The sequence below is a fragment of the Zeus faber genome (assembly GCF_960531495.2).
Source record: "Zeus faber genome assembly, chromosome: 1".
Classification (NCBI taxonomy): domain Eukaryota; kingdom Metazoa; phylum Chordata; class Actinopteri; order Zeiformes; family Zeidae; genus Zeus; species Zeus faber.
This window is the reverse complement of record NC_137193.1, coordinates 29,264,153-29,289,142: the sequence shown is the minus strand read 5'-3', so window position 1 is coordinate 29,289,142 and position 24,990 is coordinate 29,264,153. Positions and strand designations below refer to the sequence as shown.

At 45.5% G+C, this 24,990-nt stretch overlaps 2 protein-coding genes across 4 annotated transcripts; both read left to right on the top strand.

Annotated features, from left to right (window-relative positions):
• Positions 1 to 351: 351 nt before the first annotated feature.
• On the top strand, positions 352 to 10,896 carry maco1a (macoilin 1a). Its single transcript, XM_080010130.1, has 11 exons — positions 352 to 463; positions 2,181 to 2,322; positions 3,407 to 3,533; positions 3,682 to 3,805; positions 3,984 to 4,162; positions 4,879 to 5,464; positions 6,523 to 6,681; positions 7,409 to 7,591; positions 9,835 to 9,955; positions 10,070 to 10,244; positions 10,551 to 10,896. Exons 1-11 carry the CDS (start codon positions 384 to 386, stop codon positions 10,751 to 10,753), a joined length of 2,079 nt encoding a protein of 692 aa, XP_079866256.1. The 5' UTR covers positions 352 to 383; the 3' UTR covers positions 10,754 to 10,896.
• A 2,749-nt stretch (positions 10,897 to 13,645) lies between these two features.
• Positions 13,646 to 23,801, top strand: ldlrap1a (low density lipoprotein receptor adaptor protein 1a). Of its 3 annotated transcripts, XM_080004672.1 has the most exons (10): positions 13,646 to 13,813; positions 16,996 to 17,138; positions 17,231 to 17,343; positions 18,308 to 18,422; positions 19,708 to 19,780; positions 19,977 to 20,072; positions 20,169 to 20,299; positions 20,396 to 20,430; positions 20,762 to 20,793; positions 22,691 to 23,801. In XM_080004672.1, the coding sequence occupies exons 1-10, from the start codon at positions 13,729 to 13,731 to the stop codon at positions 22,735 to 22,737; spliced, it is 870 nt and encodes a 289-aa protein (XP_079860798.1). In that variant the 5' UTR covers positions 13,646 to 13,728; the 3' UTR covers positions 22,738 to 23,801. The 3 variants fall into 3 exon arrangements, with proteins under 3 accessions (XP_079860798.1, XP_079860797.1, XP_079860796.1); XM_080004671.1 differs by lacking the exon at positions 20,762 to 20,793 and having other exon boundaries at positions 20,169 to 20,245; XM_080004670.1 differs by lacking the exon at positions 20,762 to 20,793.
• Positions 23,802 to 24,990: the final 1,189 nt, after the last annotated feature.

Sequence of the window (24,990 nt, the reverse complement as noted above, 5' to 3'; positions counted from 1 at the left end):
TTTGTTTGTTTTTGTTTTTTTAAATTTTTATTAATTTCTTTGCTTCATAAAACGCCTACCTTCCGTACGTGTGAATTAAATTCAAAACTCAGGAACGGGTCTTCTTCCGACGCAGGGGACGGCCACCCCCCCCCCCCCTCCTCATACGTTGTCGACGACGCTGTGTGACGTGCCACGTAAAGGAGCGACGCAGCGTGTCGTGAAAAGGGGCGGGCCTTCCTTCCACCGACTGTTTTTATTTATTTCTTTGTTTCATGTGCACGAGAACGCACACAATGACGGTTTAACGGAAGAGCGACGCGCACCAGGATGACCGTGTGACGCTCTCCGCCGCATTCGCAAGACTGATACCCGAGGTGGATCGACACGGGGGGGGGGAGAGGATGAAGCGGCGCAATGCGGACTGCAGCAAACTCCGACGGCCGCTAAAACGGAGCCGGATCACCGACGGTATATACAGCAGGTAGGAGGAGACAATGGCGCCTCTGTGGACCCGTCGGCGCAGAAATGCCCGTCATGGCACAAACGCACCTTCATGAATTGTGTTTTTGGGCGACGCGCCGTGTCTTGGGTCTAATCATTGGTGATTTAGTCTCAAAGCGAGACCGAACGAGCGCCGCGTTGGGATCACTCCCGCCCCCCAGCGAGAGATGGAGAGTGCTAACGGTCTCTTCTGGCTGAACAGGGGCTTGGGCTTCGGCTTCAGGTGTGACAGACGGGGCCGCGCGTTTCGAAGAGCGCGCTCTCCATTAGCGACGCAAGACGAGCGAGTGGTTCGTTCTTTGCGAACGACCCGGGAGGCAGGAAAGGGGCGATTTCGTCCACACCAACTGAAGATGATTACCGAGGACTACATTTAAAAAAAAAAAAAAAAATCAAATCAAAACATTAAAATGAATAAACAAACAAAAAGGTGAAGGAATTAGGCGTCATTCAGATTGAACGGGGCTGATTTGCGTTCCATCGACATCAGTGTCTGCTGAAGTAAAATGACTTGTATTATTCGCACGTTGCCCCCCCCCCCCAGTTGGCATTATTTATCTTAAATAAATACATTTGACGAAATGTAGTGATTTTAGTCCGAATTCCATTCACAACCCAGGACCGCACGTTACACCAGGTGTATTTATTCGGTTGGATTAGGAAGGGACGGACAGGCCTGAGCACATGTGCCATTGTTATTGTGCAACCAACCGTGCAATCATAATAATAATAAGTGTTCTATTATAGTAGTAGAGGTAGTAGTAGTAGTAATAATAATAAAATAGGCAACTGACACAGTAATGTAAGCTACTTTATTATAATTAATCCATAGGGATGGGTGTATTATAACAGCGAAACATTGTGTGGCAACACATACCAGAAAACAATGCTTGGCCTAGGATAGCAAATGCGAGATCGAGGATTCAATAAGTAACGACAAATCACTAACTATTGCCTTTTGAGAATTATTGAAGGGGAAATCATATTAGAATGTGTAATCAAGGGACTGGACTCATTTAATTATGATAGCGTAATAGCGAACATAGACTTACACTTATTTAAAATGTTATTTAAAAAATACGTTATTATTATCTTGATTGTTTACATTGGAATATGGAATGCATTTCAGGGGCCCCGAGAGAGCATCCCAGGGGCCGGATTTGGCCCGCGAGCCGCCAGTTGAATTACGTTATCTGCATTACAGCAACTAAACCAAATCAACGAACAGTCGAACAACTCCTTTCTGCTTTTGTTTTCCTTTTCTACTGAACGACTCGCTAAGAACCGGATCTGAAAGCCGAATCGAACCTTTCATCACTAGTCTCTACAGGTCTTCCCTCTTGGGGAAGTATCAGTCACCGTATCTAAATTTAAACTTTTAAAGTCTGTTTTGAAAAGGGGGGCATTCAATAAGGAGGCATATACAGTTAATTTAAGCCGTTCACTCACTACACATTAGGTCATTTCAAATGAGCTTTTTTTTGCCTACAGCTTCAGTGATGTCATGCTATAGTGGAAACAGCTGTTCAGAAAGTTAACATGCCCAAACATGTCTCTCTCTCTCTCTGTCTCTATGGCTCTCTCTCTCTCTCTCTCTCTCTCTCTCTCTCTCTTTCTCTCTCTCTCTCTCTCCGAAGCATCTCTGATAACACCATCTAATTCCCACCTCTCTTCCTAATCCCTATGTGGTCTCCCAGCACATTCCTGTACCTGAAGTTCCTGGTAGTGTGGGTGTTGGTGCTGCTCGCAGACTTTGTGCTGGAGTTCAGGTTTGAGTACCTGTGGCCTTTCTGGCTTTTCATCCGGAGCGTCTATGACTCCTTCAGATATCAGGGGCTGGTAAGAGCCGTGTGTGTGTGTGTGTGTGTGTGTGTGTGTGTGTGTGTGTGTGTGTGTGTGTGTGTGTGTGTGTGTGTGTGTGTGTGTGTGTGTGTGTGTGTGTGTGTGTGTGTGTGTGTGTGTGTGTGTGTGTGTGTGGAGTCGTCGACTTTTAAAACCTTTTTCTTTTTGGTCATTGGGCTGAAGCTGTCAAGTTCATCTCAGTAGGACACTAGAAACGGCTGGGATTTTTGCCATGGTGGTTAGGGTTAGCGTTAGGGTTAGGGTTAGGGTTGTTATGTGCTCCATAACAAAAATAATGGATACTAGAATTTCTTTTATTGTTTTTTTTTTTTTTTCTATTTATTGGGATTTTAATTTTCACAAGGAAAATACTCAACAAACATAACACAAATCATAATAAACAAATACCCACAATATTACTGAAGTTGTTACATTAAAGTAAAAAAAGGACAAAACTACAAAAGTAATAGGGAAATGACGATAGAATCACTTTCATATCAAATAGGAGAATACTTTTGACCTGGGTGGTGGGGGTAGAATGGGAAGAGAAAAGGGGAAATAACTCAAATAAATAAATAGATGCTCAAGTAGGACCAGGTTGGGGATCAGTTCTCGTAGAAGCGTTCAGGTTTTCTATGAGAGCCTCATTTAGGGTTTTCCAGGTTTTTTTTGGCCCAATAAGTCTCAAAACCCAGTGGTTATAAGAAGGTAAGCCGCCTTCCAGTTAAGCAAAATGACCCATCCAGCCCAAGGTGTGGCAAGGCTGCGTCAGACTGGGCACGTGATAGTCTGTCTGCCCATCACTGACTGGTAGATATGGACAGCCCACTGGTAGAATCCCAAAGAGAGGTGTTAGGGGACGGGGCTCAAAATCACAACCAAAGACCTCAGAAAAACACTTAAAGATAGCTCCCCAGTAATTAGGCAGTTTGGTGCACGGCCAGAATTGATGGAATAAAGTCGATTGTTCATATTGGGTTGATGCCGGGGAAAACCCTGGACCAATGAATACGACGACCTACGGCACCGGAATTGCTGTTCAATATTCACCGTTGTAAATCTTCCCTCTTCGTCTCCCCAGGCGTTTTCAGTGTTCTTTGTGTGTGTGGCGTTCACGTCAGACATCATCTGCCTCCTCTTTATCCCCATCCAATGGCTGTTCTTTGCCGCCAGCACCTATGTATGGGTCCAATACGTCTGGCACACGGGTCAGTATAAGTTCTCCCCTCAGGCTTCCTTTGATATATCTGCCAGTGAATCAGCTACCTTTTTGTAGAAGAAGAAAAAAATATATATATATTTTGGCTCCAAACTCTAGAGCGTCACATTTATTTTCTACCTCTTGTTTTTGTGCAGAAAGAGGCGTCTGTCTTCCCACTGTATCGCTATGGATACTGTTTGTGTACATCGAAGCCGCCATCCGCTTCAAAGACCTGAAGAATTTCCACGTGGACTTGTGTCGTCCCTTCGCAGCTCACTGGTAAAAAAAACAAAAACAACGCCCTATTGTTCATCCAGTATCAGTTGTCTTCCTCGTTCAATGTTATTGCGTTTGCTTCCATTTCTGTCTGCCCATCACTGACTGGTAGATATTTTTAAACCCCTGCAACAAATCCCCACGCCTTCTGCCTTCTGTCTTCTGTCCTCCCATCCTCCAGCATCGGCTACCCGGTGGTCACCCTGGGTTTCGGCTTCAAGAGCTACGTCAGCTACAAGATGCGGCTGCGGAAGCAGAAGGAGGTGCAGAAGGAGAACGAGTTCTACATGCAGCTCCTCCAGCAGGCGCTGCCCCCGGAGCAACAGATGCTGCAGAGGCAGGAGAGGGAGGCGGAAGAGGGTGAGACGTGTACACACACACACACACACACACACACACACACACACACACACACACACACACACACAGTATTATCGTTTATTATGTCTTTGGGTTGTGTCATATCATTACGAAATCAATCATTCATCATTACGATGGTTTTCTGGTCCAAATGACACAAAACGTGATGGATGCGACCTAAAATGTGTGTTCACATGAGGTCTGAGATATTACAGTGAGGCGTATCTGGAGAGTTGTTGACTGCTATCGTATAATGAATTACCTTGATAGTGATCATAAACATGGGATTTTGAATCTATAAGAAGATATGATGATATACTGTATATTGCTAATGTGTAAAATTCCCTATGATTAATATGATATTACACTTTTCCGTATCCCCCAGCTGTATCACATGTCTACATAAAGACATGTACATAAACCAGGTGCCGAGTATTTGTACGCTTTGGACCAATACCTGTGATTGGATGACCTGTGTTATTTTATAAGATTAGATTGAATTTCTTCGCCCAACTCACAGCCGTTATGATGTGTCCTTGATTGTGTCACTGTGAGGGAGCTGCTGATATACATAAACGGGTGAATAGAATAGAACACAATAACTTTATTCTTCAATGCAGAACGTTGTGTTTCGTCGCCACTTTCTTGCTGTGTAACCGAGGTCCATCACAACGCACCGTCCCTGTGTCTAACCATTCTTTCTCTCCTTTTTCTAGCGGCTTTAGCCAAAGGGGTGTCCGGGGAGCTTGACCCTGTGCCGTCCCAGAACGGAGGGCCGCCCGGAAAGAAGAACTCCCCTGTCCCATTACCGGAACTGGAGTACCGGGAGAAAGGGCGGGACACTAACGCCAAGGAGCGCGAGGGCAAAAAGCAGCACACGGTGGGCATCAATAATAACAGTATCATGCACACACTGGACTCCCGGCTGCAGGATGCCGAGTATATCGAGAACCAGATCGGGGGCAAGAGACTGAATAACGACCTGGCGGCTGAGCACACGCATGGCGACAGCGTGCACACCGCTAAAGAAGAGGCGGCAGTGGTGGTGGCGGCAGTGGCGGGAACGGGGAAGAACTACAAAAACAACGCGGGCGGAGGAGGAGGGGGCGTCTCCAGCTCCTCGCCCCGGAACCACGCCTCGGCCAATGGGAGCGTGCCGTCGGGCTCGGGCTCCGCCTCCTCGTCCGCATCCTCTTCCAGTAAGAACGAGAGGAAGCAGAAGGGCACCGGGAAGGCTCCCAAGGACCCCGTGGAGAACTGCATCCCCAACAACCAGCTGGGCAAGCCGGACGCATTAGTAAGGTAAGACGCTATAAGACAGCGGGTAGGTCCATACCCTCTCTCTCTATTTCTCTTGCTCTTTCCTCTTTCTCTTATATCATTTCAATAGTTAAATATTCAAACTGAATATTTAAATATGTTTTGATTTAATCTAATCAAGAATGAGCTCAGCGCAGCGGGAGCTGTGCTTCTAATTCCAATTAGGGAAAGCACACAAAAAAATACAATAAACACGTTTATTTTATTACAGTTTAACCGTCAGGGCTCAACACTAACTTTGAAGTGTTTGCCAGACATCAGCTTTTGATTTCTGAAACTGAAAATATGGTCATCTTATATGTTGAGTCCACTAGTTAATCGATCTCGCAGGGCGATGTTGTCTCGGACGGGAAAAAAAATGCCCACAGTCAAACCACTTAATTTGCTTCGCCAGTATCTCTAAAACAGGTGCCTGTGCACACCGGTGTGCACGTGAGTCAACGCATGTGCACGTCTGGTTCTGACTGTAACAGCAATATATAAATACCAGTAATGTAACAATTTTTTTTATTTGTGGGTGCACAGTTTGCTGTTTGCTGTCGCTATTTTTTTATGTTAAAAAAGTGGTTGCCCAAAGGAAAAACCACAAACCACAACCACAAAACGGTTGCCAATTGACTCTGGTTGCCATGGGCAACCAGAGTCAATTGGTCTGTTACTGTCGAGGCCAAACCGCACAGTGTTTTTATTTGTGGTTAAACATTGCATTACATTGAGGTTAACTTTAGTTTTTTCAAATGGTAGCAAAGTGCTAGTGGTTCACAATAAATGACAAATTTGCTTTCAGAGATGGACATTCCCGCAGCCGAACGTTGTGTCTGTAAACGTGCATAAAGTGACTTCACCCTGTAAAGCCCACGATTGTAATATTTCTCATTTGGACTTCACAGAGTTAAATGAACAGAAACTAACTACCTTTTAAGCTTTGGGATTCAGGATCAGTATTTGCCTTGGAAAAAAAGTTGGATCGCTCCATCCCTAACCGTTACTCCGTGTTTCTCCAGCTCACTCTTTTCATCTCTCCCACCACCCTCTGGCAGGCTGGAGCAGGACGTCAAGCGTCTGAAGGCGGACCTGCAGGCCAGCAGGCAGCTGGAGTCGGAGCTGCGGAGCCACCTGTCGTCCTTGACCAGCCAGGACCGCAGCCTGCGCTCCGAGCTGGGCCAGCTCCGCCAGGACAACGAGCTGCTGCAGAACAAGTGAGACAATTGAAAAAGACACTCATTATTGGCTTGGAGTCTGTAATGCCGCCCGCATAATCCATTAGAGCGTTATTTACGTAAGCATCAATTTGCTGTCGGAACTCACGGCATTCCCGTAACGTCACTTGGAGTGAAGTCAGGATGCCGGTGGGTTTACGTGCACTCAATATTAAGTGCCAAGCAGTGGAATGCAGAGTGCTGCTGGATCAATGCAGGACTTAAAGTGTCCTTCACATCCCTAGAACAAGAATTACTGATTGGAAAAATATGAGGAATTTAAACACAATATTGCAAAAAAAAGGCAACACTGCCGCTATTAATAAAATCAGTAGCAGTCTGGCATTCGTTTGCGGAACAGCAATGTTGGCACAGTTGCATTTCTATGTGAATGGATCTAAACTCAAATGATTTGTATGTTCCATTTGTACCATTTCATACCCCCCCTTTCTTCTTTTTAAGAAACTGTAATGCAATTTAATTTAAAAGCTTTTAATCAAAAGCAATTTCTTTTCATTTATGCAATGGTGCATGAACAAATTGTTAAAAAAAATGAAGTGGTGGGGGGACACTGGTATGTTGTATTTTTAGTGTTCAGTGTTGAGCCCAGAGTTTTCCTGAAATTCAGCTTGGACCAAGAATGTTTCATTTCCGTGCACCACTGCTCACGAGTGTCCTCTGCAGCGGCTCTGCCAGCCAGTCTGACCTGCTATGTGTCGCACCCCAGGCTCCACAGTGCGGTGCAGACCAAGCAGAAGGACAAGCAGATCATCTCCCAGCTGGAGAAGAGGCTGAAGGCCGAGCAGGAGGCCCGTGCCCTGGCCGAGAAACAGCTGGCCGAGGAGAGGAAGAGGAAGAAGATGGAGGAGGCCACGGCTGCCCGGGCCGTCGCTTTGGCTGCTGCAACCAGGTACGCACCTACCCTGTCCGCCTATCCTTTACCTACCCTACCCTATCTACCCTGCCTGTCCACCTATCCTTTACCTACCCTACCCTATCTACCCTGCCTGTCCGCCTATCCTTTACCTACCCTACCCTATCTACCCTGCCTGTCCACCTATCCTTTACCTACCTACCCTGCCTGTCCACCTATCCTTTACCTACCCTACCCTACCCTGCCCTGCCTGTCCACCTACCCTTCCCTGCCTGTGCACCTATCCTTTACCTACCCTGCCTGCCCACCTATCCTTTACCTACCCTACCCTATCTACCCTGCCTGTCCACCTATCCTTTACCTACCCTACCCTATCTACCCTGCCTGTCCACCTATTCTTTACCTACCCTACCCTATCTACCCTGCCTGTCCACCTATTCTTTCCCTACCCTGCCTGTCCACCTATTCTCTACCTACCCTACCCTACCTACCCTGCCTGTCCAACTATCCTTTACCTACCTACCCTGCCTGTCCACCTATCCTTTACCTACCCTACCCTGCCCTGCCTGTCCACCTACCCTGCCCTGCCTGTGCACCTATCCTTTACCTACCCTACCCTGCCCTGCCTGTCCACCTACCCTGCCCTGCCTGTGCACCTATCCTTTACCTACCCCGCCTGCCCACCTATCCTTTACATACCCTACCTACCTACACTGCCTGTCCACCTATCCTCCCATCCACCTATCCGGGGATGGTAGCTCAGGCGGTAGAGCTGTTGGTCTAGTGATCTACAGGTTGCTGGTTCGATCCCAGGCTCCTCCTGCTAGCATGCTGTAGTGTCCTTGAGCAAGACACTTAACCCCTAATTGCTCCTGATGGCTGCGTCCGTCGGTGTTTGAACAATTGTAAGTTGCTTTGGATAAAAGCGTCTGCTAAATGACTAAATGTAAATGTAATGTATCCTTTACCTACCGTGCCCTGCCTGTCCACGTACCCTGCCCTGCCCGTGCATCTATCCTTTACCTACTCTGCCTGCCCACCTATCCTTTACCTACCATAGCCCACCCTGCCTACCCTGTCTGTCCACCTATCCTTTACCTATCCTACCTACCCTGCCTGTCCACCTATCCTTTACCCACCCTTCCCTGCCTGTCCACCTATTCTTAACCTACCCTACCTACCCTGCCTGTCGCCCTATCCTTTACCTAACCTGTCTGTCCACCTATTCTTTACCTATCCACCTATCCTTTACCTACCATAGCCCAACCTACCTACCCTGCCTGTCCACCTATCCTTTACCTACCCTACCCTACTACCCTGCCTGTCCACCTATCCTTTACCTACCCTACCTACCCTGCCTGTCCACCTATCCTTTACCTACCTACCCTACTACCCTGCCTGTCCACCTATCCTTTACCTACCCTACCTACCCTGCCTGTCCACCTATCCTTTGCCTACCCTACCCTGCCTGTCCACCTATCCCTTACCTACCCTACCCGTCCACCTATTCTTTGCCTACCCTGCCTGTCCACCTATTCTCTACCTACCCTACCCTACCTACCCTGCCTGTTCACCGATCCTTTACCTACCTACTCTGCCTGCCCACCTATCCTTTACCTACCATAGCCCACCCTGCCTACCCTGTCGGTCCACCTATCCTTTACCTACCCTACCTACCCTGCCTGTCCACCTATCCTTTACCCACCCTTCCCTGCCACCTATTCTTTACCTACCCTACCTAACCTGCCTGTCGCCCTATCCTTTACCTACCCTGTCTGTCCACCTATTCTTTACCTATCCACCTATCCTTTACCTACCATAGCCCAACCTACCTACCCTGCCTGTCCACCTATCCTTTACCTACCCTGCCTGTCCACCTATCCTTTACCTACCCTACCCTCCTACCCTGCCTGTCCACCTATCCTTTACCCACCCTTCCCTGCCTGTGCACCTACCCTGCCTTGCCTGTCTACCTTTTCTTTACCTACCCTACCTACCCTGCCTGTCCACCTATCCTTTACCTACCCTACCCTGCCTGTCCACCTATCCTTTACCTACCCTACCCTGCCTGTCCACCTATCCTTTACCTACCCTGCTTGTCCATCTATTCTTTACCTACCCTACCCTACCTACACTGCCTGTCCACCTGCCTGTGTGTATATAGAGGGGAACTTTTTGGTTTTTGGTTTTGTTTTACTGTTCAAATCATGTAAAACAAGGTATCAAATAATTTACAGTAAACCTCTTATTTGGAGTTTTTTCTTATCTCCGTTCTCCAGGGGAGAGTGCACCGACTCCCTTCGCAGTCGCGTGAGGGAGCTGGAGACAGAGTGCAAGAAGCTCGGCATGGACATGAAGCTGAAGGAAGAGCAGATCAGAGACCTGGAGGGCAAGTGCCAGGTGAGAAACCTCTCAGACAAAAATCCTACACGCGATAAGCAGCTTTATGCTTTCCACTGTTAATCACCTCCTTTGTTCTTTCCTGTTCCCCCACTGTCCGTCTTTGTCACCCAGGAGCTGCGTAAATACAAGGAGAACGAGAAGGATACAGAGGTGCTGATGTCAGCGCTGTCGGCCATGCAGGAAAAGACTCAGCACCTGGAGAACAGTCTGAGCGCCGAGACCCGGATCAAGCTGGACCTGTTCTCTGCGCTGGGAGACGCCAAGAGGCAGCTGGAGATCGCGCAAGGTAGTCCGAGCTTTAGTCTCTGATAACAGTTGACTTCCAGGCCTCCACTTTCTTCACGTTCCTTATTAATAAACAACTGAAAAAAACCCCAATTTAAATTCGATTTATTTGGTCATCAATTTAGTCCTGATGGAACCTGAGCTTTAATTCAGACACATTTGTCAGCTTTCCAGCATGAACTGCAGAAAATAAGGGAAAGCATAGTAGGTCCTCTTGCCATAGCGGCACGAGCCAAGCCAAAAAGATGAATTGTCAGCAAAACAAAAGTTTCCTGTTCACCACGTCTCCCTTGTCCTCTCCTTCCAGGCCACATCCACCAGCGGGAGCAGGAGATCGCCGACCTGAAGCAGAAGATCGCCGAGGTGATGGCGGTGATGCCCAGCTTGTCCTACTCCACGGATGGCGGCAGCCTGAGCCCCGTGGCACCGCACTACTCCTCCAAATTCATGGACAGCAGCCCGTCGTCACTGGACCCCAACGCCTCAGTCTACCAGCCGCTTAAAAAGTGACACCGGACATTTTCCACACAAACCGGGGAGAGACTTTTTGTCTTGTTTTGGTCTTTTTTGATTTGTATCTTCCCACCCTCCCTGACAGATTTTGCACTGTAACATACAGCATACAGACAGGTCACGTAATAAAACAGTCGTGTTAATACTAACACTTTTATCTTTGTTTTCTGAGTTTCTTTCTGTTTGGGGAATTAGACTCTAAGACTTAATAAGTGTGTTGCTTTATTTTTTATTTTTTGTTTTGTTTTTGGGATGTAGCCATTAAAGGATTTGATTTCTATGAAGGTAGAAAGGAACCGAGATCGGGATAAGGGAGAGAGTTTATTGACAGAAGGCCATTAAGCGTCGTTCCATGTTGGCCGTTTGCTTTGTGTTCATCCCCCTATCTGAAAATAATTTTCCCTCCGTGTGGAATGAGAAACAAGGTCATTGTACACGGCAATTGGCATTTTTAGTTGTTTAAAATGTTTCTTTGTTTTGGGGTGGCGGGGAACATCTTGGCATTTCACATTTCAATTTGAAAACACACCTCAAGTGGAAATGACCCCCAAAAAAAATGCTCTTGTAGTAGATGAATGTAAAAAGTACCGTTTATGTTTTGATCATCCGTAGGTGATTGTTTATTTCGTATTGGAACACATTTCGGTTCTGGGGAGAAAAAAAAGATAACCTTTTTTCTTTTGTAGTGAAGTTGTGATTATAGCATAGATCATATTGATGTTTTTGATTTCGTTCGGCAGATTTGATTCTCGTGATAGATCCGCCCCGGCACTGCCAAAATATTAAGGAAGCTCACCCTGTTTTTGTCGCAGAAAGCCACTTATTTTCCTCCTCCTCCTCCGGACCAAATTGGAACCTGCTAGGCCATATTATTGCGGTATTATTATTATTCACAGGATTTAATGATGTCTTGGTAACCGACCGTTACCAGTTTGCAATTTTACAGTGCCTTGCAATTTATCTTTTATAAGATACAGAAACCATACCCTCTTTCCTGCTCTCCTAGGCTCTGTTTCACAACCTCTCTCTTTAGCACTTGTGTGGATCTCATTTGTACAACGTCAGGCATTTTCTCACATCCCAATGGTTTCCGTTCCAGTCGACAGTATTTCGGAGGCAGTTTATGAGGGGTGGGGGGTGTGCTCTAAACGGACAGACTTGGGTCGTCTCTCAAAAAGGGAAACACAATTATAGACACGTTACAATATTAGGATGCCAAAACACCAACCAAACTGATTGTCTATTACCATGCCCTGGAACTGGCAATTAGTTGTTTACAACAATGTACATTAACATTGCTGAGGAATGTTTTGTTTCTTTTTGATTCTCGCACTTATTTCTCTTTGTTTTTCTTTGGTTTTTTTTTTTTTTTTTTTTTTTTTTCTCCAGTTATTAAGTGCCAAGTGTTGATGTTTTTTTTGTTTTTTTTTTAACTGGTTTCCATCCATACTTTGATTGGTGTGATTTGTACGATGTTCGCAGCAGAGTTCTGTTGTTTTTGTTGTCATTAGAAACTACTTGGATGGTGTTCCTCGTGTTTACAAGGCCATAGGCGGTCGTGGCGGTGCAGTAGGCGGCCAAGTGGATTGATAGTGTTATTTTCTTGCGTTTATTTATTTGTTACAGACTTCTGCTCCCCCCCCCCAACATTATCTGCCAGGAAGGGCTCCGAGGGGGGAAAGTCGGCCTCGAACCGGTCGGTTTGAACATGTCGTGCTCTCACCGTATGTACATGGACAAAAAAGTATTTGTGGAATCGCTATGGCATTGTGAGTTTAGTTTTGCAAAAAAAAAAAGTTGTTTTACAAAATTGGTGTGGAAGGTTAGAAAAGGAGGGGATAAAGTGCTTTGTTGAATATTTTCATTGTTCCACCATTTTTCTCTGTTTGAAGTGATGTCCCCGCGTCCTCTCACTTTGAGCATCACGATTAAAGGAAGTCTTGCTGGTGCCGCTAAGAACTGTGTCACAAGTCCTCTGTGTCGTATTGCTTTCTTTGAGTTAAATGTATTAACTCCTAATTTCATTGGGCCTTTGTATCATTGAAACCCGTCATGGCATTTATCTGATAATGTTGAATTAGTATGTAGGAGACTCGTCCTAATGGTTCATAAAATATAAACCACTAGATGGCGACAGATTCCTTTTCAATTGAACAAAAACGTACAATGTCATTATAAAATAAAAACAAATAGATTCAAATAAATGACATCATACATACATAAATGTCATCACACATACATCATACAAATAAACCTTAGGTGGCTTCCTAGATTGGTAAAGATGGATGTATGGTGTTTTAGGAAATCTGTTGCTCTTCTTGTCTATTTTGAGGGATTTGAAGAGTGATTGGTTTGGGTCAATATGGGTTACCAACTTTATTTGATTATTATTATTTTTTAATCTCTCCCCCCCCACTCGAGAATTGTTCTCGAACTTTTTCAATCAAAGTTGTTGTTTTTTTTAATTTTCCTCCGTCGCTTCTGCATGAACTGTTTTGCAACGACGACAAAATCGCCCGAAACGCAACGACAATCGATCGTTGCTTATTACTCTCCACGACCGATCGCATTCACGTCCTCATAACCCATCGTCCCCTCGTTGCGATGCCATTATTTTGAAATTGAAGGGGGAACCTTTACACACGTGGTGGCGGAGGAGAGCGCCCGCGCAGATAAGCGGGACACGCGATGGGCCGAAGCAGGTCGGCCCCCCCCTCGGGAGCGGAGCTGCCGCGTCCCATCCCCATGCTGTGGAGGTCTGCGGCTCGGCGGGGACGGACCGAGGGCTTTTTTTTTCCTCCTCCTCCTCCTCCTCCTCCTCCTCCTTCTTCTTCTTCTTACTGCCCGCGGGTCAAAAACCACGTCCCTCGGCATCAAAGTCAACAACATTCCCACAGGAAAAATCCTCCTCGACGAGGCACACACGGAACCCCCCCCCCCCGCCCCCGGGCCCCACGTCCGAAAACACGGCGATGGACGCCCTGAGGTCCGCGGGCAGAGCGATCATCCGAAGCCCGAGCGTGGCGAAGCAGTCCTGGAGCGCCGGCAAACACACAAGTAGGGAAAGTTTGGGGAGTTTCGGGAGTTTCGGGGGGGGCTTTGTATCTCACTTTTCAATGGTTGAGTATTTATCACTTTTTCTTTATTATTATTTTTATTAGTAGTAGTAGTGGTAGTAGTAGTATTAGTGTTGGTATTATTTGTTGTCTGGCTGTTAATGTTGACGATGACTTTTTATCTTTTTTTTTTTTGTGGGGGGACCTGTTTTCCTCGACACTGGACTTTAACAAAATAAATACAAGTCAATGGAGCGCCCCCCCCCCCGGTCTTTGTTTGTTTGTTTGTTTGTTTGTTTATTAAGAATGTGACTCCTCCACTTCCCCGCCCGGTTGAAGCCTAGTGGAGACTCCCCAAAAGTTTCTGCACTGTAATCCAAAGGGATTATTATTTTCTTCTTGTGGTGAATGGCTTGCTGGTCCCCAGGCCAGGGGGCCACTTGGCCGGGGGCCTGAATACCTGATTCTGATTCTGGACTGAGGGGAGGGAGGGAGGTCTGTAGAGGTCTTAAGAGGGACCAGAATGCTGCGAGTCAGTCTGTTCCGCACCATTTTAAACCGGGAAAGCCAGAAGGAAACCACTTCCTGGGTGACCTTGATGGCACGGACCCGCTTTATAGACCCTAGTGCTACAGACCCTTACGAGGCCCACCCATCTATTTTATTGCTCGACGCCCTAGGGGGTCCCTCAAATTCTGGATTTGAAATCAAGGCCCTCTCTCACAGACAGAATTAGCTGGCTCCGAAGCGTTGCTGAAAAACCGAAAGTGGTGGGGCGCTTGTCGTGGTCAAATCTTACCTCCGTGCCGGCGTGTTGGGCTGAACAGCACCGCCTGGGCGGTCTGGACCGGGCCAGCCCTCGTCGCACCCTTCGTGTTCCCATTCAGCGCGTGTCGATTCGGACGAATATATAAATTGGGACACGGAAGCACACGTTTACAGGTAATGGGACGAACATCGTCTCTGTCCAGCAACTTGGGTTGTGGAGCCGTTCCCAGTCTTCAGATTCATAGCAATGCCTTCTCGATACTTGGAGTTCGCGACCCCTTAACATGTTAGCTCCAGTCGGCTGTATTTTTAAACTGCTTCTCCCAAATTACGGGGGCAGCCAGTCAGCCAACTGGCCTGGTGCTCGTCTCGTCGCGGAGGCCTTTTGGGGTTTTTCAACGTTATGGAACCACAGGGATATTGTTACTGTTAATGACGGCTTTTACTGTGGCATCTGATTCTACCAAAGATCCTTTTTTTTTTTTTTTTTACTTTAAATATAAAACAAAGTCCGTTATCCTGCAGTTTGGAGATTATTTGGCTGATGTTCAAGCTGCTCTTCCTTGAATCGGGGCCTTGTTTGTCAGGCCAGTCACCACTGATATCTGTGAACTCTGCACCCAATGCCCCAAAATGTTTGTTTAGCTTTTTTTGTTATCCGCAGAGCCCTGTGTTATCGTTTGTATGTTTTATTTGTGCCTTTCTTCTCTGTTTTACATGAACTGAAGGCCTGAACTCTATCCAGAAACTTAGAAGCTCTCGGATTCCCAGGAAGCAGAACTCCCAGCTCGGGAGTGGAGTCAAAAGGAAGGAAATTGGGCAGAGAGGGCAGGAGTTGGATGTAGAGAGCGGCCGTGTTTTAGTCGGTTTCCACAGTGATTTAGTGTTTGGCGTGAACACACACATAAATCAGCCCCCCAGACGTGAATTGCCTGTCGGGTGGTACGGTGCGGATCAGCATGTTTGCTTCAGGGCTTCGTTGTCACAGTTTGAGAAAGTTGTTCTTTTATTTATTTTTTTATATTCTCTGGTACCGAGCGAATGGTCATCCATCACTGTTCGATTTGAGTGATGACCCAGGAACTGTAATTTTCTCTCCTCCTCTTGCTCTTGTCTTTTTCTTTCATTGCTTTCCTCCCCTCTTCCTCTCTCCCTTCTCTCTCCATTTAAATTCACTAGTGCAGTGCCTGTTCAAAACATGCCTGTTTGTGAACGTCACGCTGGAAATACACCGGTTAAATTCTCGCAGGGAAAAAAAAAAAACGCTTTTGGATAAACTCCCTGTTCGCTTGTTTATTCAAAGTTTATTAATACGCGTATCGAATGTCAGCACCAAACATGCCTGTTTGGAACAAGCTCATTGGTTCACGGGAAGCCCCCCCCCCGCTGTAGTTTGAGCATCCACACCTGTCTTGGGTCTAGGTAATTGGGCCCAGGATTAGGGTGGCTGTAAACCTGTTGCTCGTTAAAGTTATCAACAAGCAACATATAATACACACACACACACACACACACGAGAGGAGCCCATGACATGCTGTCCATCTGCTCTGGGGCTTGTTCCACCAAGCCCACTCACTAAAATAAAACTGCTGTGTTTGCAACCCCATCGTCTTCAGGGCCCTGAAAACTCCACTCGGGAGGTGGATCTGCTACATTTATTAATATTACACCTGTCAAGTGTCCACGTCCGACACTTCAGGACACGTCCTTGGGTCCCCAGTAATACAGCCGCCGAGTGTGAAGTACATCAGATGAACGGTTGTCGAGGCAGACATTCCTTCACCGGCTTGCTCTTTGCTTGTTTATTGAAAGTTTATTAATATTACATGTGCCACGTGTCCAACTTGCACCAAATTTGAAAATGCACGTACTTGGGTCCCCAGCGGTTTTCTTTTCCTTTTGTTGCTCTTTTAAGCGAGGGCAGTGGATTCCTAATTTCCTACATGCGGATAATTGTCAGGTCCTGGGCCTCTCCTCCTCTTCTCTTCCCACCCCACCACCTCCCTCTTCCCTGTGGGTCTCTGAGGAACCCTGTGTAAACACAGCGCCGGGGTCAGGGCTGGGCTACATCGCAGTGAAACCGATAAGGCACGTTTCATGTTTCGCTTCTTCTTCGGACATCTTGTTCCTTCCATGTCGGCCTTCAAAATGAATACATTTTGATAAGTAGGGAGCAGGCTTCACTTTTTGTTTTTGTAGAGGTAAGGCCATGGTAAAAGGGGTTTACAGAATGGGTTGGCGAGTTCATTGATACCGGCTTCTTGGTATTGGACGCTTGGTCTCATGGAGGACAAATGGTGGCGACTCAATGTGAAGTTGAAGTGGATGGAAGACCACCCCTACCCTCCCCCAACCCCCCCCCCCCCCCCCGCCCAAAAAACCGGCTGAGTTTTCTCTATTCCTCCTTCTCCGTAGAGCTTCCGGAGAACTGGACTGACACACGTGAGACCATTCTAGAGGGCATGACCTTTAACCTCCGCCACCTCGGCATGACCCTTGTGGACCAGCCCAAGGGCGAGGACTTGTCAGCGGCTGCCGTCAAGAGGATTGTTGCCATGGTAAGAGCTGGACCCATGATGGTGGTGATGATGAAGAAAAGGTACACCCACCTACCTCTATTGGATGTTCTATGCGTTTTGTTTTATTCCAGACTAAAGCCAGTGGGAAGAAGCCTCCCAAAGTGGCCCTGAAGGTCTCCCCTCAGGGGATCGTCCTCTACGACTGCCTCACCAACAGAGTGCTGGAGAACATCTCCATTTACAGGTGTGTGTGTGTGTGTGTGTGTGTGTGTGTGTGTGTGTGTGTGTGTGTGTGTGTGTGTGTGTGTGTGTGTGTGTGTGTGTGTGTGTGTGTGTGTGTGTGTGTGTGTGTGTGTGTGTGTGTGGAGTCGTCGACTTTTAAAACCTTTTTCTTTTTGGTCATTGGGCTGAAGCTGTCAAGTTCATCTCAGTAGGACACTAGAAACGGCTGGGATTTTTGCCATGGTGATATAGCTTAAAATATGTCTTTCCTTTGGCTTTAAGTTCGCACTTAATCCAGTTAATTTTTAAATGTTATTTTTTAAAGGGGCATTATTTATTTGTGGATTTTTTTTAATTTTGCATTTAAAAATCTAAATAGATTTGTGGATTGTAGTATCTTAATACAGATAATTAAGTAATAATAATAATATTAATTGTATAATATTTGAGAATTGGGATCCTTGCATATGTATTAGGTAAGCTGAGTGAAATTTAATACAGGAGGAATACCTTTTTATAGTCTTTTCCATTCCAGTTCCATATTTCCATACTCAAAGCTGTCGTCAAACTTTTGCTTTTCATTTTAAAATCCATTTGAAAAGGCGGAAGCACCATTCCCAAAACCAGAGCAAGAGTCAATGAATGGGTTTTCTGTAATGGAAGTGCAACAAATGTGACGTTTAACTGAGGAACCGAGTCTCTTATAATAATACCCTAAGAGATTCAGTTCAAAAACAGGGACACCAATATTATAGCTGTCCATGTTTGAAGAAAGGAACGTCCGGAGTCGAGTTGTTATTTGAAAAATAAAAAGGACGATTTATTGCGTTGTTTTAATTATTGGGAGAGCAAAGGTAAGCAGTAAGCTGTAGGAAAATGGTCAGCGGTTAAAATGTAAAGTGTGTGTGCTCACACAAATGGGCTCAAACTACATTTGACACCAGTTTGGTCCTTTTTTTTTTTTTCAACCTCTTTTGTGCCATCAGGATATCTTACTGCACGGCCGACAAGCTGCACGACAAGGTCTTCGCCTACATTGCCCAAAACACTCTGAACGGGACGCTGGAGTGCCACGCCTACCTCTGCTCCAAGAGGAAAGTGGTGAGTGGATGAAAGTCCAAGATCTCCATTAGAACTGATAGATGTCCATCTTGGCTGTCACACCCTTCCCCTCCGGTGCCTCCCTCTCTTCTCCCCTTAAGCCGAATCCCCCACAAAACACTGAGTGTGCACTTTTCTTCTCCTCTTCTCCCTCCGATTCCACGCTCTCCTAGGGTTTCCGGCACGACAGGCCTCACGCCCTTCTCCTCCCTTCCCTTCTTCTTTTGCGTCCGTGGGAAAGGTTGAACCTGACCTTAACTCTCTCGCAACGCTCCGTCGGGTTCGATAACGTCTTTTTATATGCTGCGTTTTTGTAAGAATTAAATTATGTTCATCATAAATCATGGTCATACTTTTATTTTATTCCAAGGCCCTTTATGATTTAGTTACAGGCCTTTTAAAGGATCTGTTATATGCTGACAGCTGGTGTAATTCTTCTATACAGCTTGAGCACAGCTATGTGCTATTTACTGATGTAGTGACATTAAGTTTCCTGATTTCTATAAACATTTACTTTCCTTATTTCCTCCACGTTGACTGTTTGACTCATTGCACTCATTGTAATTGTTATATGAACAGGTTTCTCCAGAGAAACAAAGTTTGACATTTTGGAGCAAATGGCCGCAAAATGTGTATGAATAAATCCCTATATTTAAATCTTTAAGTGATCTGGGAAACAAGATAAAACCATCCAGAGTGTGTTGTTATTGAAAGATAACGCACAGCCTACTGCCACATTACCTCGTCACTCGTCCTCATACATCTTGCAAACATCAGTTTATCCAAATTGCTGCTACGTCTACGCTTTCCTCTGTCCAACAAATTTGCAACATGGTACACGAGCTCTCGTCATAATAATAGTCAATAATAATAATAATAAAGTAATATAAAATAATATGGCAATAAACCTAAAAAAAGACACATTTAGTAATATATAACAAACCTTCGAATTTACAATAATTAAAATACAAATTTACAATAAATGAAAAAATGTACCTAAAATGTACCCAATTTGCAAAAAACAATAAGATTAAATTTCAAACTAAAAGACAAACAATAAAAAATGGCAATATTTACTCAATAAACCCAAAAAATAGGAAAAGGAAATAATGCCAAAAAAAAACCAAGTATGGAGCTCCTGAAACAGGCCACCGGCTGAGCCAGCGCGAGAACTAAGATGTCTGTATTTTGAATATGTTGATGTTGCACTAACATAGCACATAGTTTGTGTAAAGCGTCGTCTCTAAAGCAGCCTTCATCACTCCCCTGGTCTCCTCCTCCGCAGGCCCAGGCTGTGACGCTGACTGTGGCCCAGGCCTTCAGGGTGGCGTTCGAGCTGTGGCAGGTGGCCAAAGAAGGTGGGTGTGTGCACGTACTGTCCACCATGTTGTGTCAACACAAGTGGATTGCGGAGGAGAGCTTGTTCTACGTTATCTCCAGAGGAGGTCGAGACATATTGTCCTGTCCTCCCAGGACACTGATTGTGTGTGTGTGTGTGTGTGTGTGTGTGTGTGTGCGTGTGCGTGCGTGCGTGTGTGCGTGTGTGTGTGTTAGAGAAAGAGAAGAGAGTGAAGTCGGGTTCGTCAGGAGAGGCCAGCAGCAGTTCCCAATCGGAGAGATCCAACAGCGTGGGAAGCCTCAAAGGGACAGGTGTACACCCACTCCCAAACACCTCATTTCTGCCTTTAATAAAAAAAAAATGTTTGGCAGAGCCGGGAGTGAAATGACTCCCCCCGTCTCTTCCAGATGTTCCCACAGAGAATCTTCTGGACTTTGAGGCGCACGGAGATCTGGTGCTGGGGACCAACTCCGAGGAGAGCCAGGTGGACAACCGCCGCGCCCCCGAGCACCTCAATAACAACAATGAGCCCACCTTGGTGGGTCCCTGCGTTCCACCATGTCAACTTGAAAGGGTGGAGAAATATTTGTTTTCATCATTTGATGTTTATTTTGTTTTTTTCAATCTCTTCTAGGATATGGAAGACGGTTTGGACGAAGCCTTCTCCAGGTGAGGAGTTTTGACTCAATGGCTTTTTACGGAATCCGTACTGGTCATGACGACTGACCAGAAATTTGCCCTTAAATTTCCTTCTTGATTTAAATTCAGCACCTCTCTTTGGCCCCCACCTACTGGCTGTTCGAGTGTACGGCAGGCAACAGAGCCTTACCCGGTACCGTTAGATGGCATGTTTTACGCAACGGGAGAGTTGAGTGGTAGTCAGAAGGAGGGCGGTGAGGGGAGGTTAAATGTTTTTTTCGGTGGATATTACCTCTAAGAAAGTCTCTAGTCGGCGGCCAGACTGAGCGGTAATCACTTCCCTGTGTGTTTGTGTCTCCAGCCGTGCTCTGGATAGCTATGGCTCGTCTCCAGGTAAAGCCAAGTACCTCTTCCCCCAAGCCGACTCACCCTCTAGCTGCAGTCTAATGACTAACTCTCCCCCTAATCCATCTCACTCACCGCCCCCGCTGGATCCTAACACCCTTATTTATTTATTTATTACCATTCTGTAGTGGAGTGAAAGCCTTGGCTGGCTTTCAATGCACCAAAAACTGCACTTGTCCTTCCTTGACGCTCTTGTGGATGGAGAAGGGACAGAATAGACAACTGGGCTCAAGGGAAGGAAAGCCAATTTTTGGAGTATTGAATTCCAGTCAAAGTGAAATATGGCCTCGTGCTCAGGTCCAAAAATTTCACTATATCGTGGTGATCAGTGTTTGTGTGATGTGTAATGCAGGACTAGAGTAGATAATGCGTCCAATAAAAAAAGGTGTGTGTGTGTGTGTGTGTGTGTGTGTGTGTGTGTGTGTGTGTGTGTGTGTGTGTGTGTGTGTGTGTGTGTGTGTGTGTGTGTGTGTGTGTGTGTGTGTGTGTGTGTGTGTGTGTGTGTGTGTGTGTGTGTGTATTAATATATGCACGTGTGTGTGTGTGTGTGTGTGTTTATATATATATATATATGTATACACACACACACAGACTGAATATATAGTGTGTGTGTGAAGGTACATCCATAGGGAATGAGGTGGTTTCAGAGCCGGGGCCTTTTGGTATGATTAACATATTTGTCCGTTTTTGGTCGGCGATTAAAAGTAGCACGGCGAGTTCGTTCAAACTCTGTGACATTTCTTCGCAACCGGCCGCCCCCTTCGAGACCCATGAGCCACGTGAACGAGATGTCTCCAACTAATCCCGCCGACCTCCACCCTGAGCCACTACGCCTTTCTTATCCCAAGCACACAAGCATTTCCTGAACAACAGAAAATGACCCAAAGTAGGTCAGTAGGCTCCCTAAGTCAGTGTTTCCCAACCTGTTGTTGCTGCCATGGCACATTTCTATCTCCCAAGAACAAGAAGACTATCCAGTTAACCACTGAAGGAGTCGCAAACATGTACAACTCTGCTTATTATTGTGGCCTACTAATAGTTGCTGATGCACGACTCGCAAGCAATTAGTTCATATAGAAAATATCTTTAAAAATGACTTGGGAGTCTGGAGTCACTCTGGCAAAAGAGTGGGCGTGCAAGTGAATCTATGACTCACAAACTGAAAATAGTCATTGAGGATTCAATTAAATTAAAGGTTAAAACAAACAAACAATGACTTTGGCTCAATTCATGTAGAATGTGACTGATTTCCACTTTCATAGCTCACTCAAATAAATGATTGTGACTGAATTAAAGCAGTCAGAAAGTCAAACAAATCTTTTCCCCTTAGTGACCGAATCTCGAAATAGTGATGAACCTTTCAGCAGAAGAAAGGTCAGACTTGTTGGTATTCTGGCTGAAATAGATGAATTTGTACATCCTCGCAATTTTGATTTTGCACCACAAGTTCAAGTTCAAGAGATTATTTGTCACATACATGTACATACGGTCATACATATATGCAGTGAAATGTCATGACACCCGGTGATTACGCACAATAAGCTCTATAAGCTCTAAAAATACTAAAAAAAGAGCTCATTTCCATTATTCAGCTTTTTATTTTTGTCTGTTTTTTTAATGGAATTTGAAAAGATTTCGTGGCGCACCTGGCGAGCTCCACGCCACAGTGGTTGGGGGGGAAAAAAACAATTTGAAAGCTTTTCACCTTTTTTTTTTTTTTTTTTTGGAATTGTTTCATAACTGTCCATTCCAAGACCGAGGAGCTAACAGAGATTATTGCTCACTAGAATATTTTTTCCCATCTATTCCATTGTTCTGTTTTGTTCATTTTGGGTCAGCCGTAACCCAAGACCTTTTTCCATTCACTCCTCCTCCTCTTGGTCAGACTGGCGGTGTCCCGTACTAACCCCCAGGTCCTGGACATTGGGGTGACTCCCCAGGAATGGCTGACGGAGCCCGACTGGGACAGCACCGACGGGAACGCCCCCAGCGGCACCAGCCCCCCTCTGGATGCCATCTTTGGCTTCTGACCGCCGCAACACCAACAGGATGAAGGGGCTTGATTAAAAGTGAGGGGCTTCTCCTTCTCCACTTTAGCCACCACTACTGGAAGGGGAGTCGGCCCCTGCGTTACCAAAGCCCACAGTTACACCACCTCCCTAACACATCTACATCGCCTCATTATCCTGTACAAAATCTCACTTTATATTTTTTGGTCTTTTGACCAACTTTTGAGTGTGAGAAACGTTTGATTTGCCTGCCTTGTGTCTGGCTCGAATTGTCAATGTCATTCAACAGCTGAGGCATTTCCCTTTGATTTAAATATAGGGATTGTGTACATGTGTCTAGTTGTAATAGATATATTTTTATTTGATCTTTTCTATTGGGGATGCCAAGAGTACAATGCACTTCAGATAACTATAGGTATGCTGTGTGAAGCCAGTTTGTTCCATTTGTTTACTCTGTAACTCAAGGCCTTAATAACAGATGTAAACGCAGGACAATCACATCGGGCACCATGTGGCCTTTTTGACGGTCTCTTTATAGACAATATGCTAAAAAAGAAATTGCCTTTTAAACGCCTTCAAGCTACTGTATTAAAGTCTGGTAACATTTACTCATTGAAACGTTGTATGTGACTATACGGTTAAAATGTTTAGATTTGCACTGTGCCATCCTCTGTGTTTGTTTGTTTGTTTTGTTTATTTTAATCCAGAAGTATTCAGTAGATTCTACCTTGAGCCAGTTTAATATTGTATACTTAAATGGAAAAAAAAAAAAGTTTGAATAAGAAATATAATCTTCTGCTATCTCCTTGTCCATTGTTCTCAAAAGGGCTGCACTAGGATACAGATAACGGAGTCGTTGGCTGACGTAAACCTAAGGTCATTTATGATTCACTTTGCTGCTTACGCAGCAGCGCAAAATGTGTCACAATGGACCACTTTGTCCATTGTTATACAAACGGATTCTATTCAACTCCCGGGCAGGGCGAGTTAACTATATTCTGCTGGGGGCGTTTACCAAATAAGGGGCCGCACAAATTTAGCAGGCATGTTTATTTGTTGAAAAAAGGCATTGTAAAACAACAATAATAATAAAAAATAAATAAAATAAAATACACTCCATATTCGGCAAAATGTATTTCACTTTCAAAAAATCAAAAGGCAAAACAATACACTTGGTTTTTTTTTATTGTCTTAGGTTTAATATTCCTAATTATATACATACTCCTTCTGCATAGCAATAATTTTAGTTAGTTTTATTATGTGTGAATTTCTGACATCAATATAATTCATATAGTTAATTTATAACTCTCAAATGTATTCAAATAGGTTTATAGGAGGACCACATTTGGCCCGTGGGTCATCAGTTGAACAGGGTTCTGGAGCCCTGCTGTAGAGTTTAAGCAGAGGAAAAGCTGATTCCAGTAGGCATACTGGTGTTATACCAGCAGGGGGCAGCAGTCTACTATCATGAGGAAGGAACCTAATGGCACTTGTCAAGGGGGGGGATATATTAGGCAGCAAGTGAACAGTCGGTTCTTGAAGTTGATGTGTTGGAAGCAGGAAAAATGGGCAAGCGTAAGGATCTGAGCCACTTTGACAAGCGCCAAATTATGATGGCTAGACCACTGTGTCAGAGCATCTCCAAAAAGGCAGGTCTTGTGGGGTGTTCCCAATATGCTGGTCAATACCTGCCAGAAGTGGTCCAAGGAAGGACAACTGGTGAACCAGCAAAAGAGTCATAAGGGCCCATTGGCTCACTGATGCGCATGGGGAGTGTTTGGTGCAACCCCACAGAAGAGCTACTGTAGCTCAAATTACTGAAAAAGGTAATGCTACTATGATAGAAAGGTGTCAGCACACACAGTGCATCACAGCTTGCTGTGTATGGGGCTGCATCGCAGAGCGATCAGAGTGTCCATGCTGACCCCTGTCCACTGCTGAAAGCACCTTCAATGGCCACAGGAATGTCAGAACTGGACCATGGCGCAATGGAAGAAGGTGGCCTGGTCTGATGAATCACATTTTCTTTTACATCACGTTGATGGCCGGAGTTAAGTCCCATCTAGCAACAGTGGGATGTTCTGGAACAACAAGCCTGACACATAGAGACCCCACCTCACAACTTCCAGGACTTAAAGGATCTGCTGCTAACGTCTTGGTGCCAGATACCACAGGA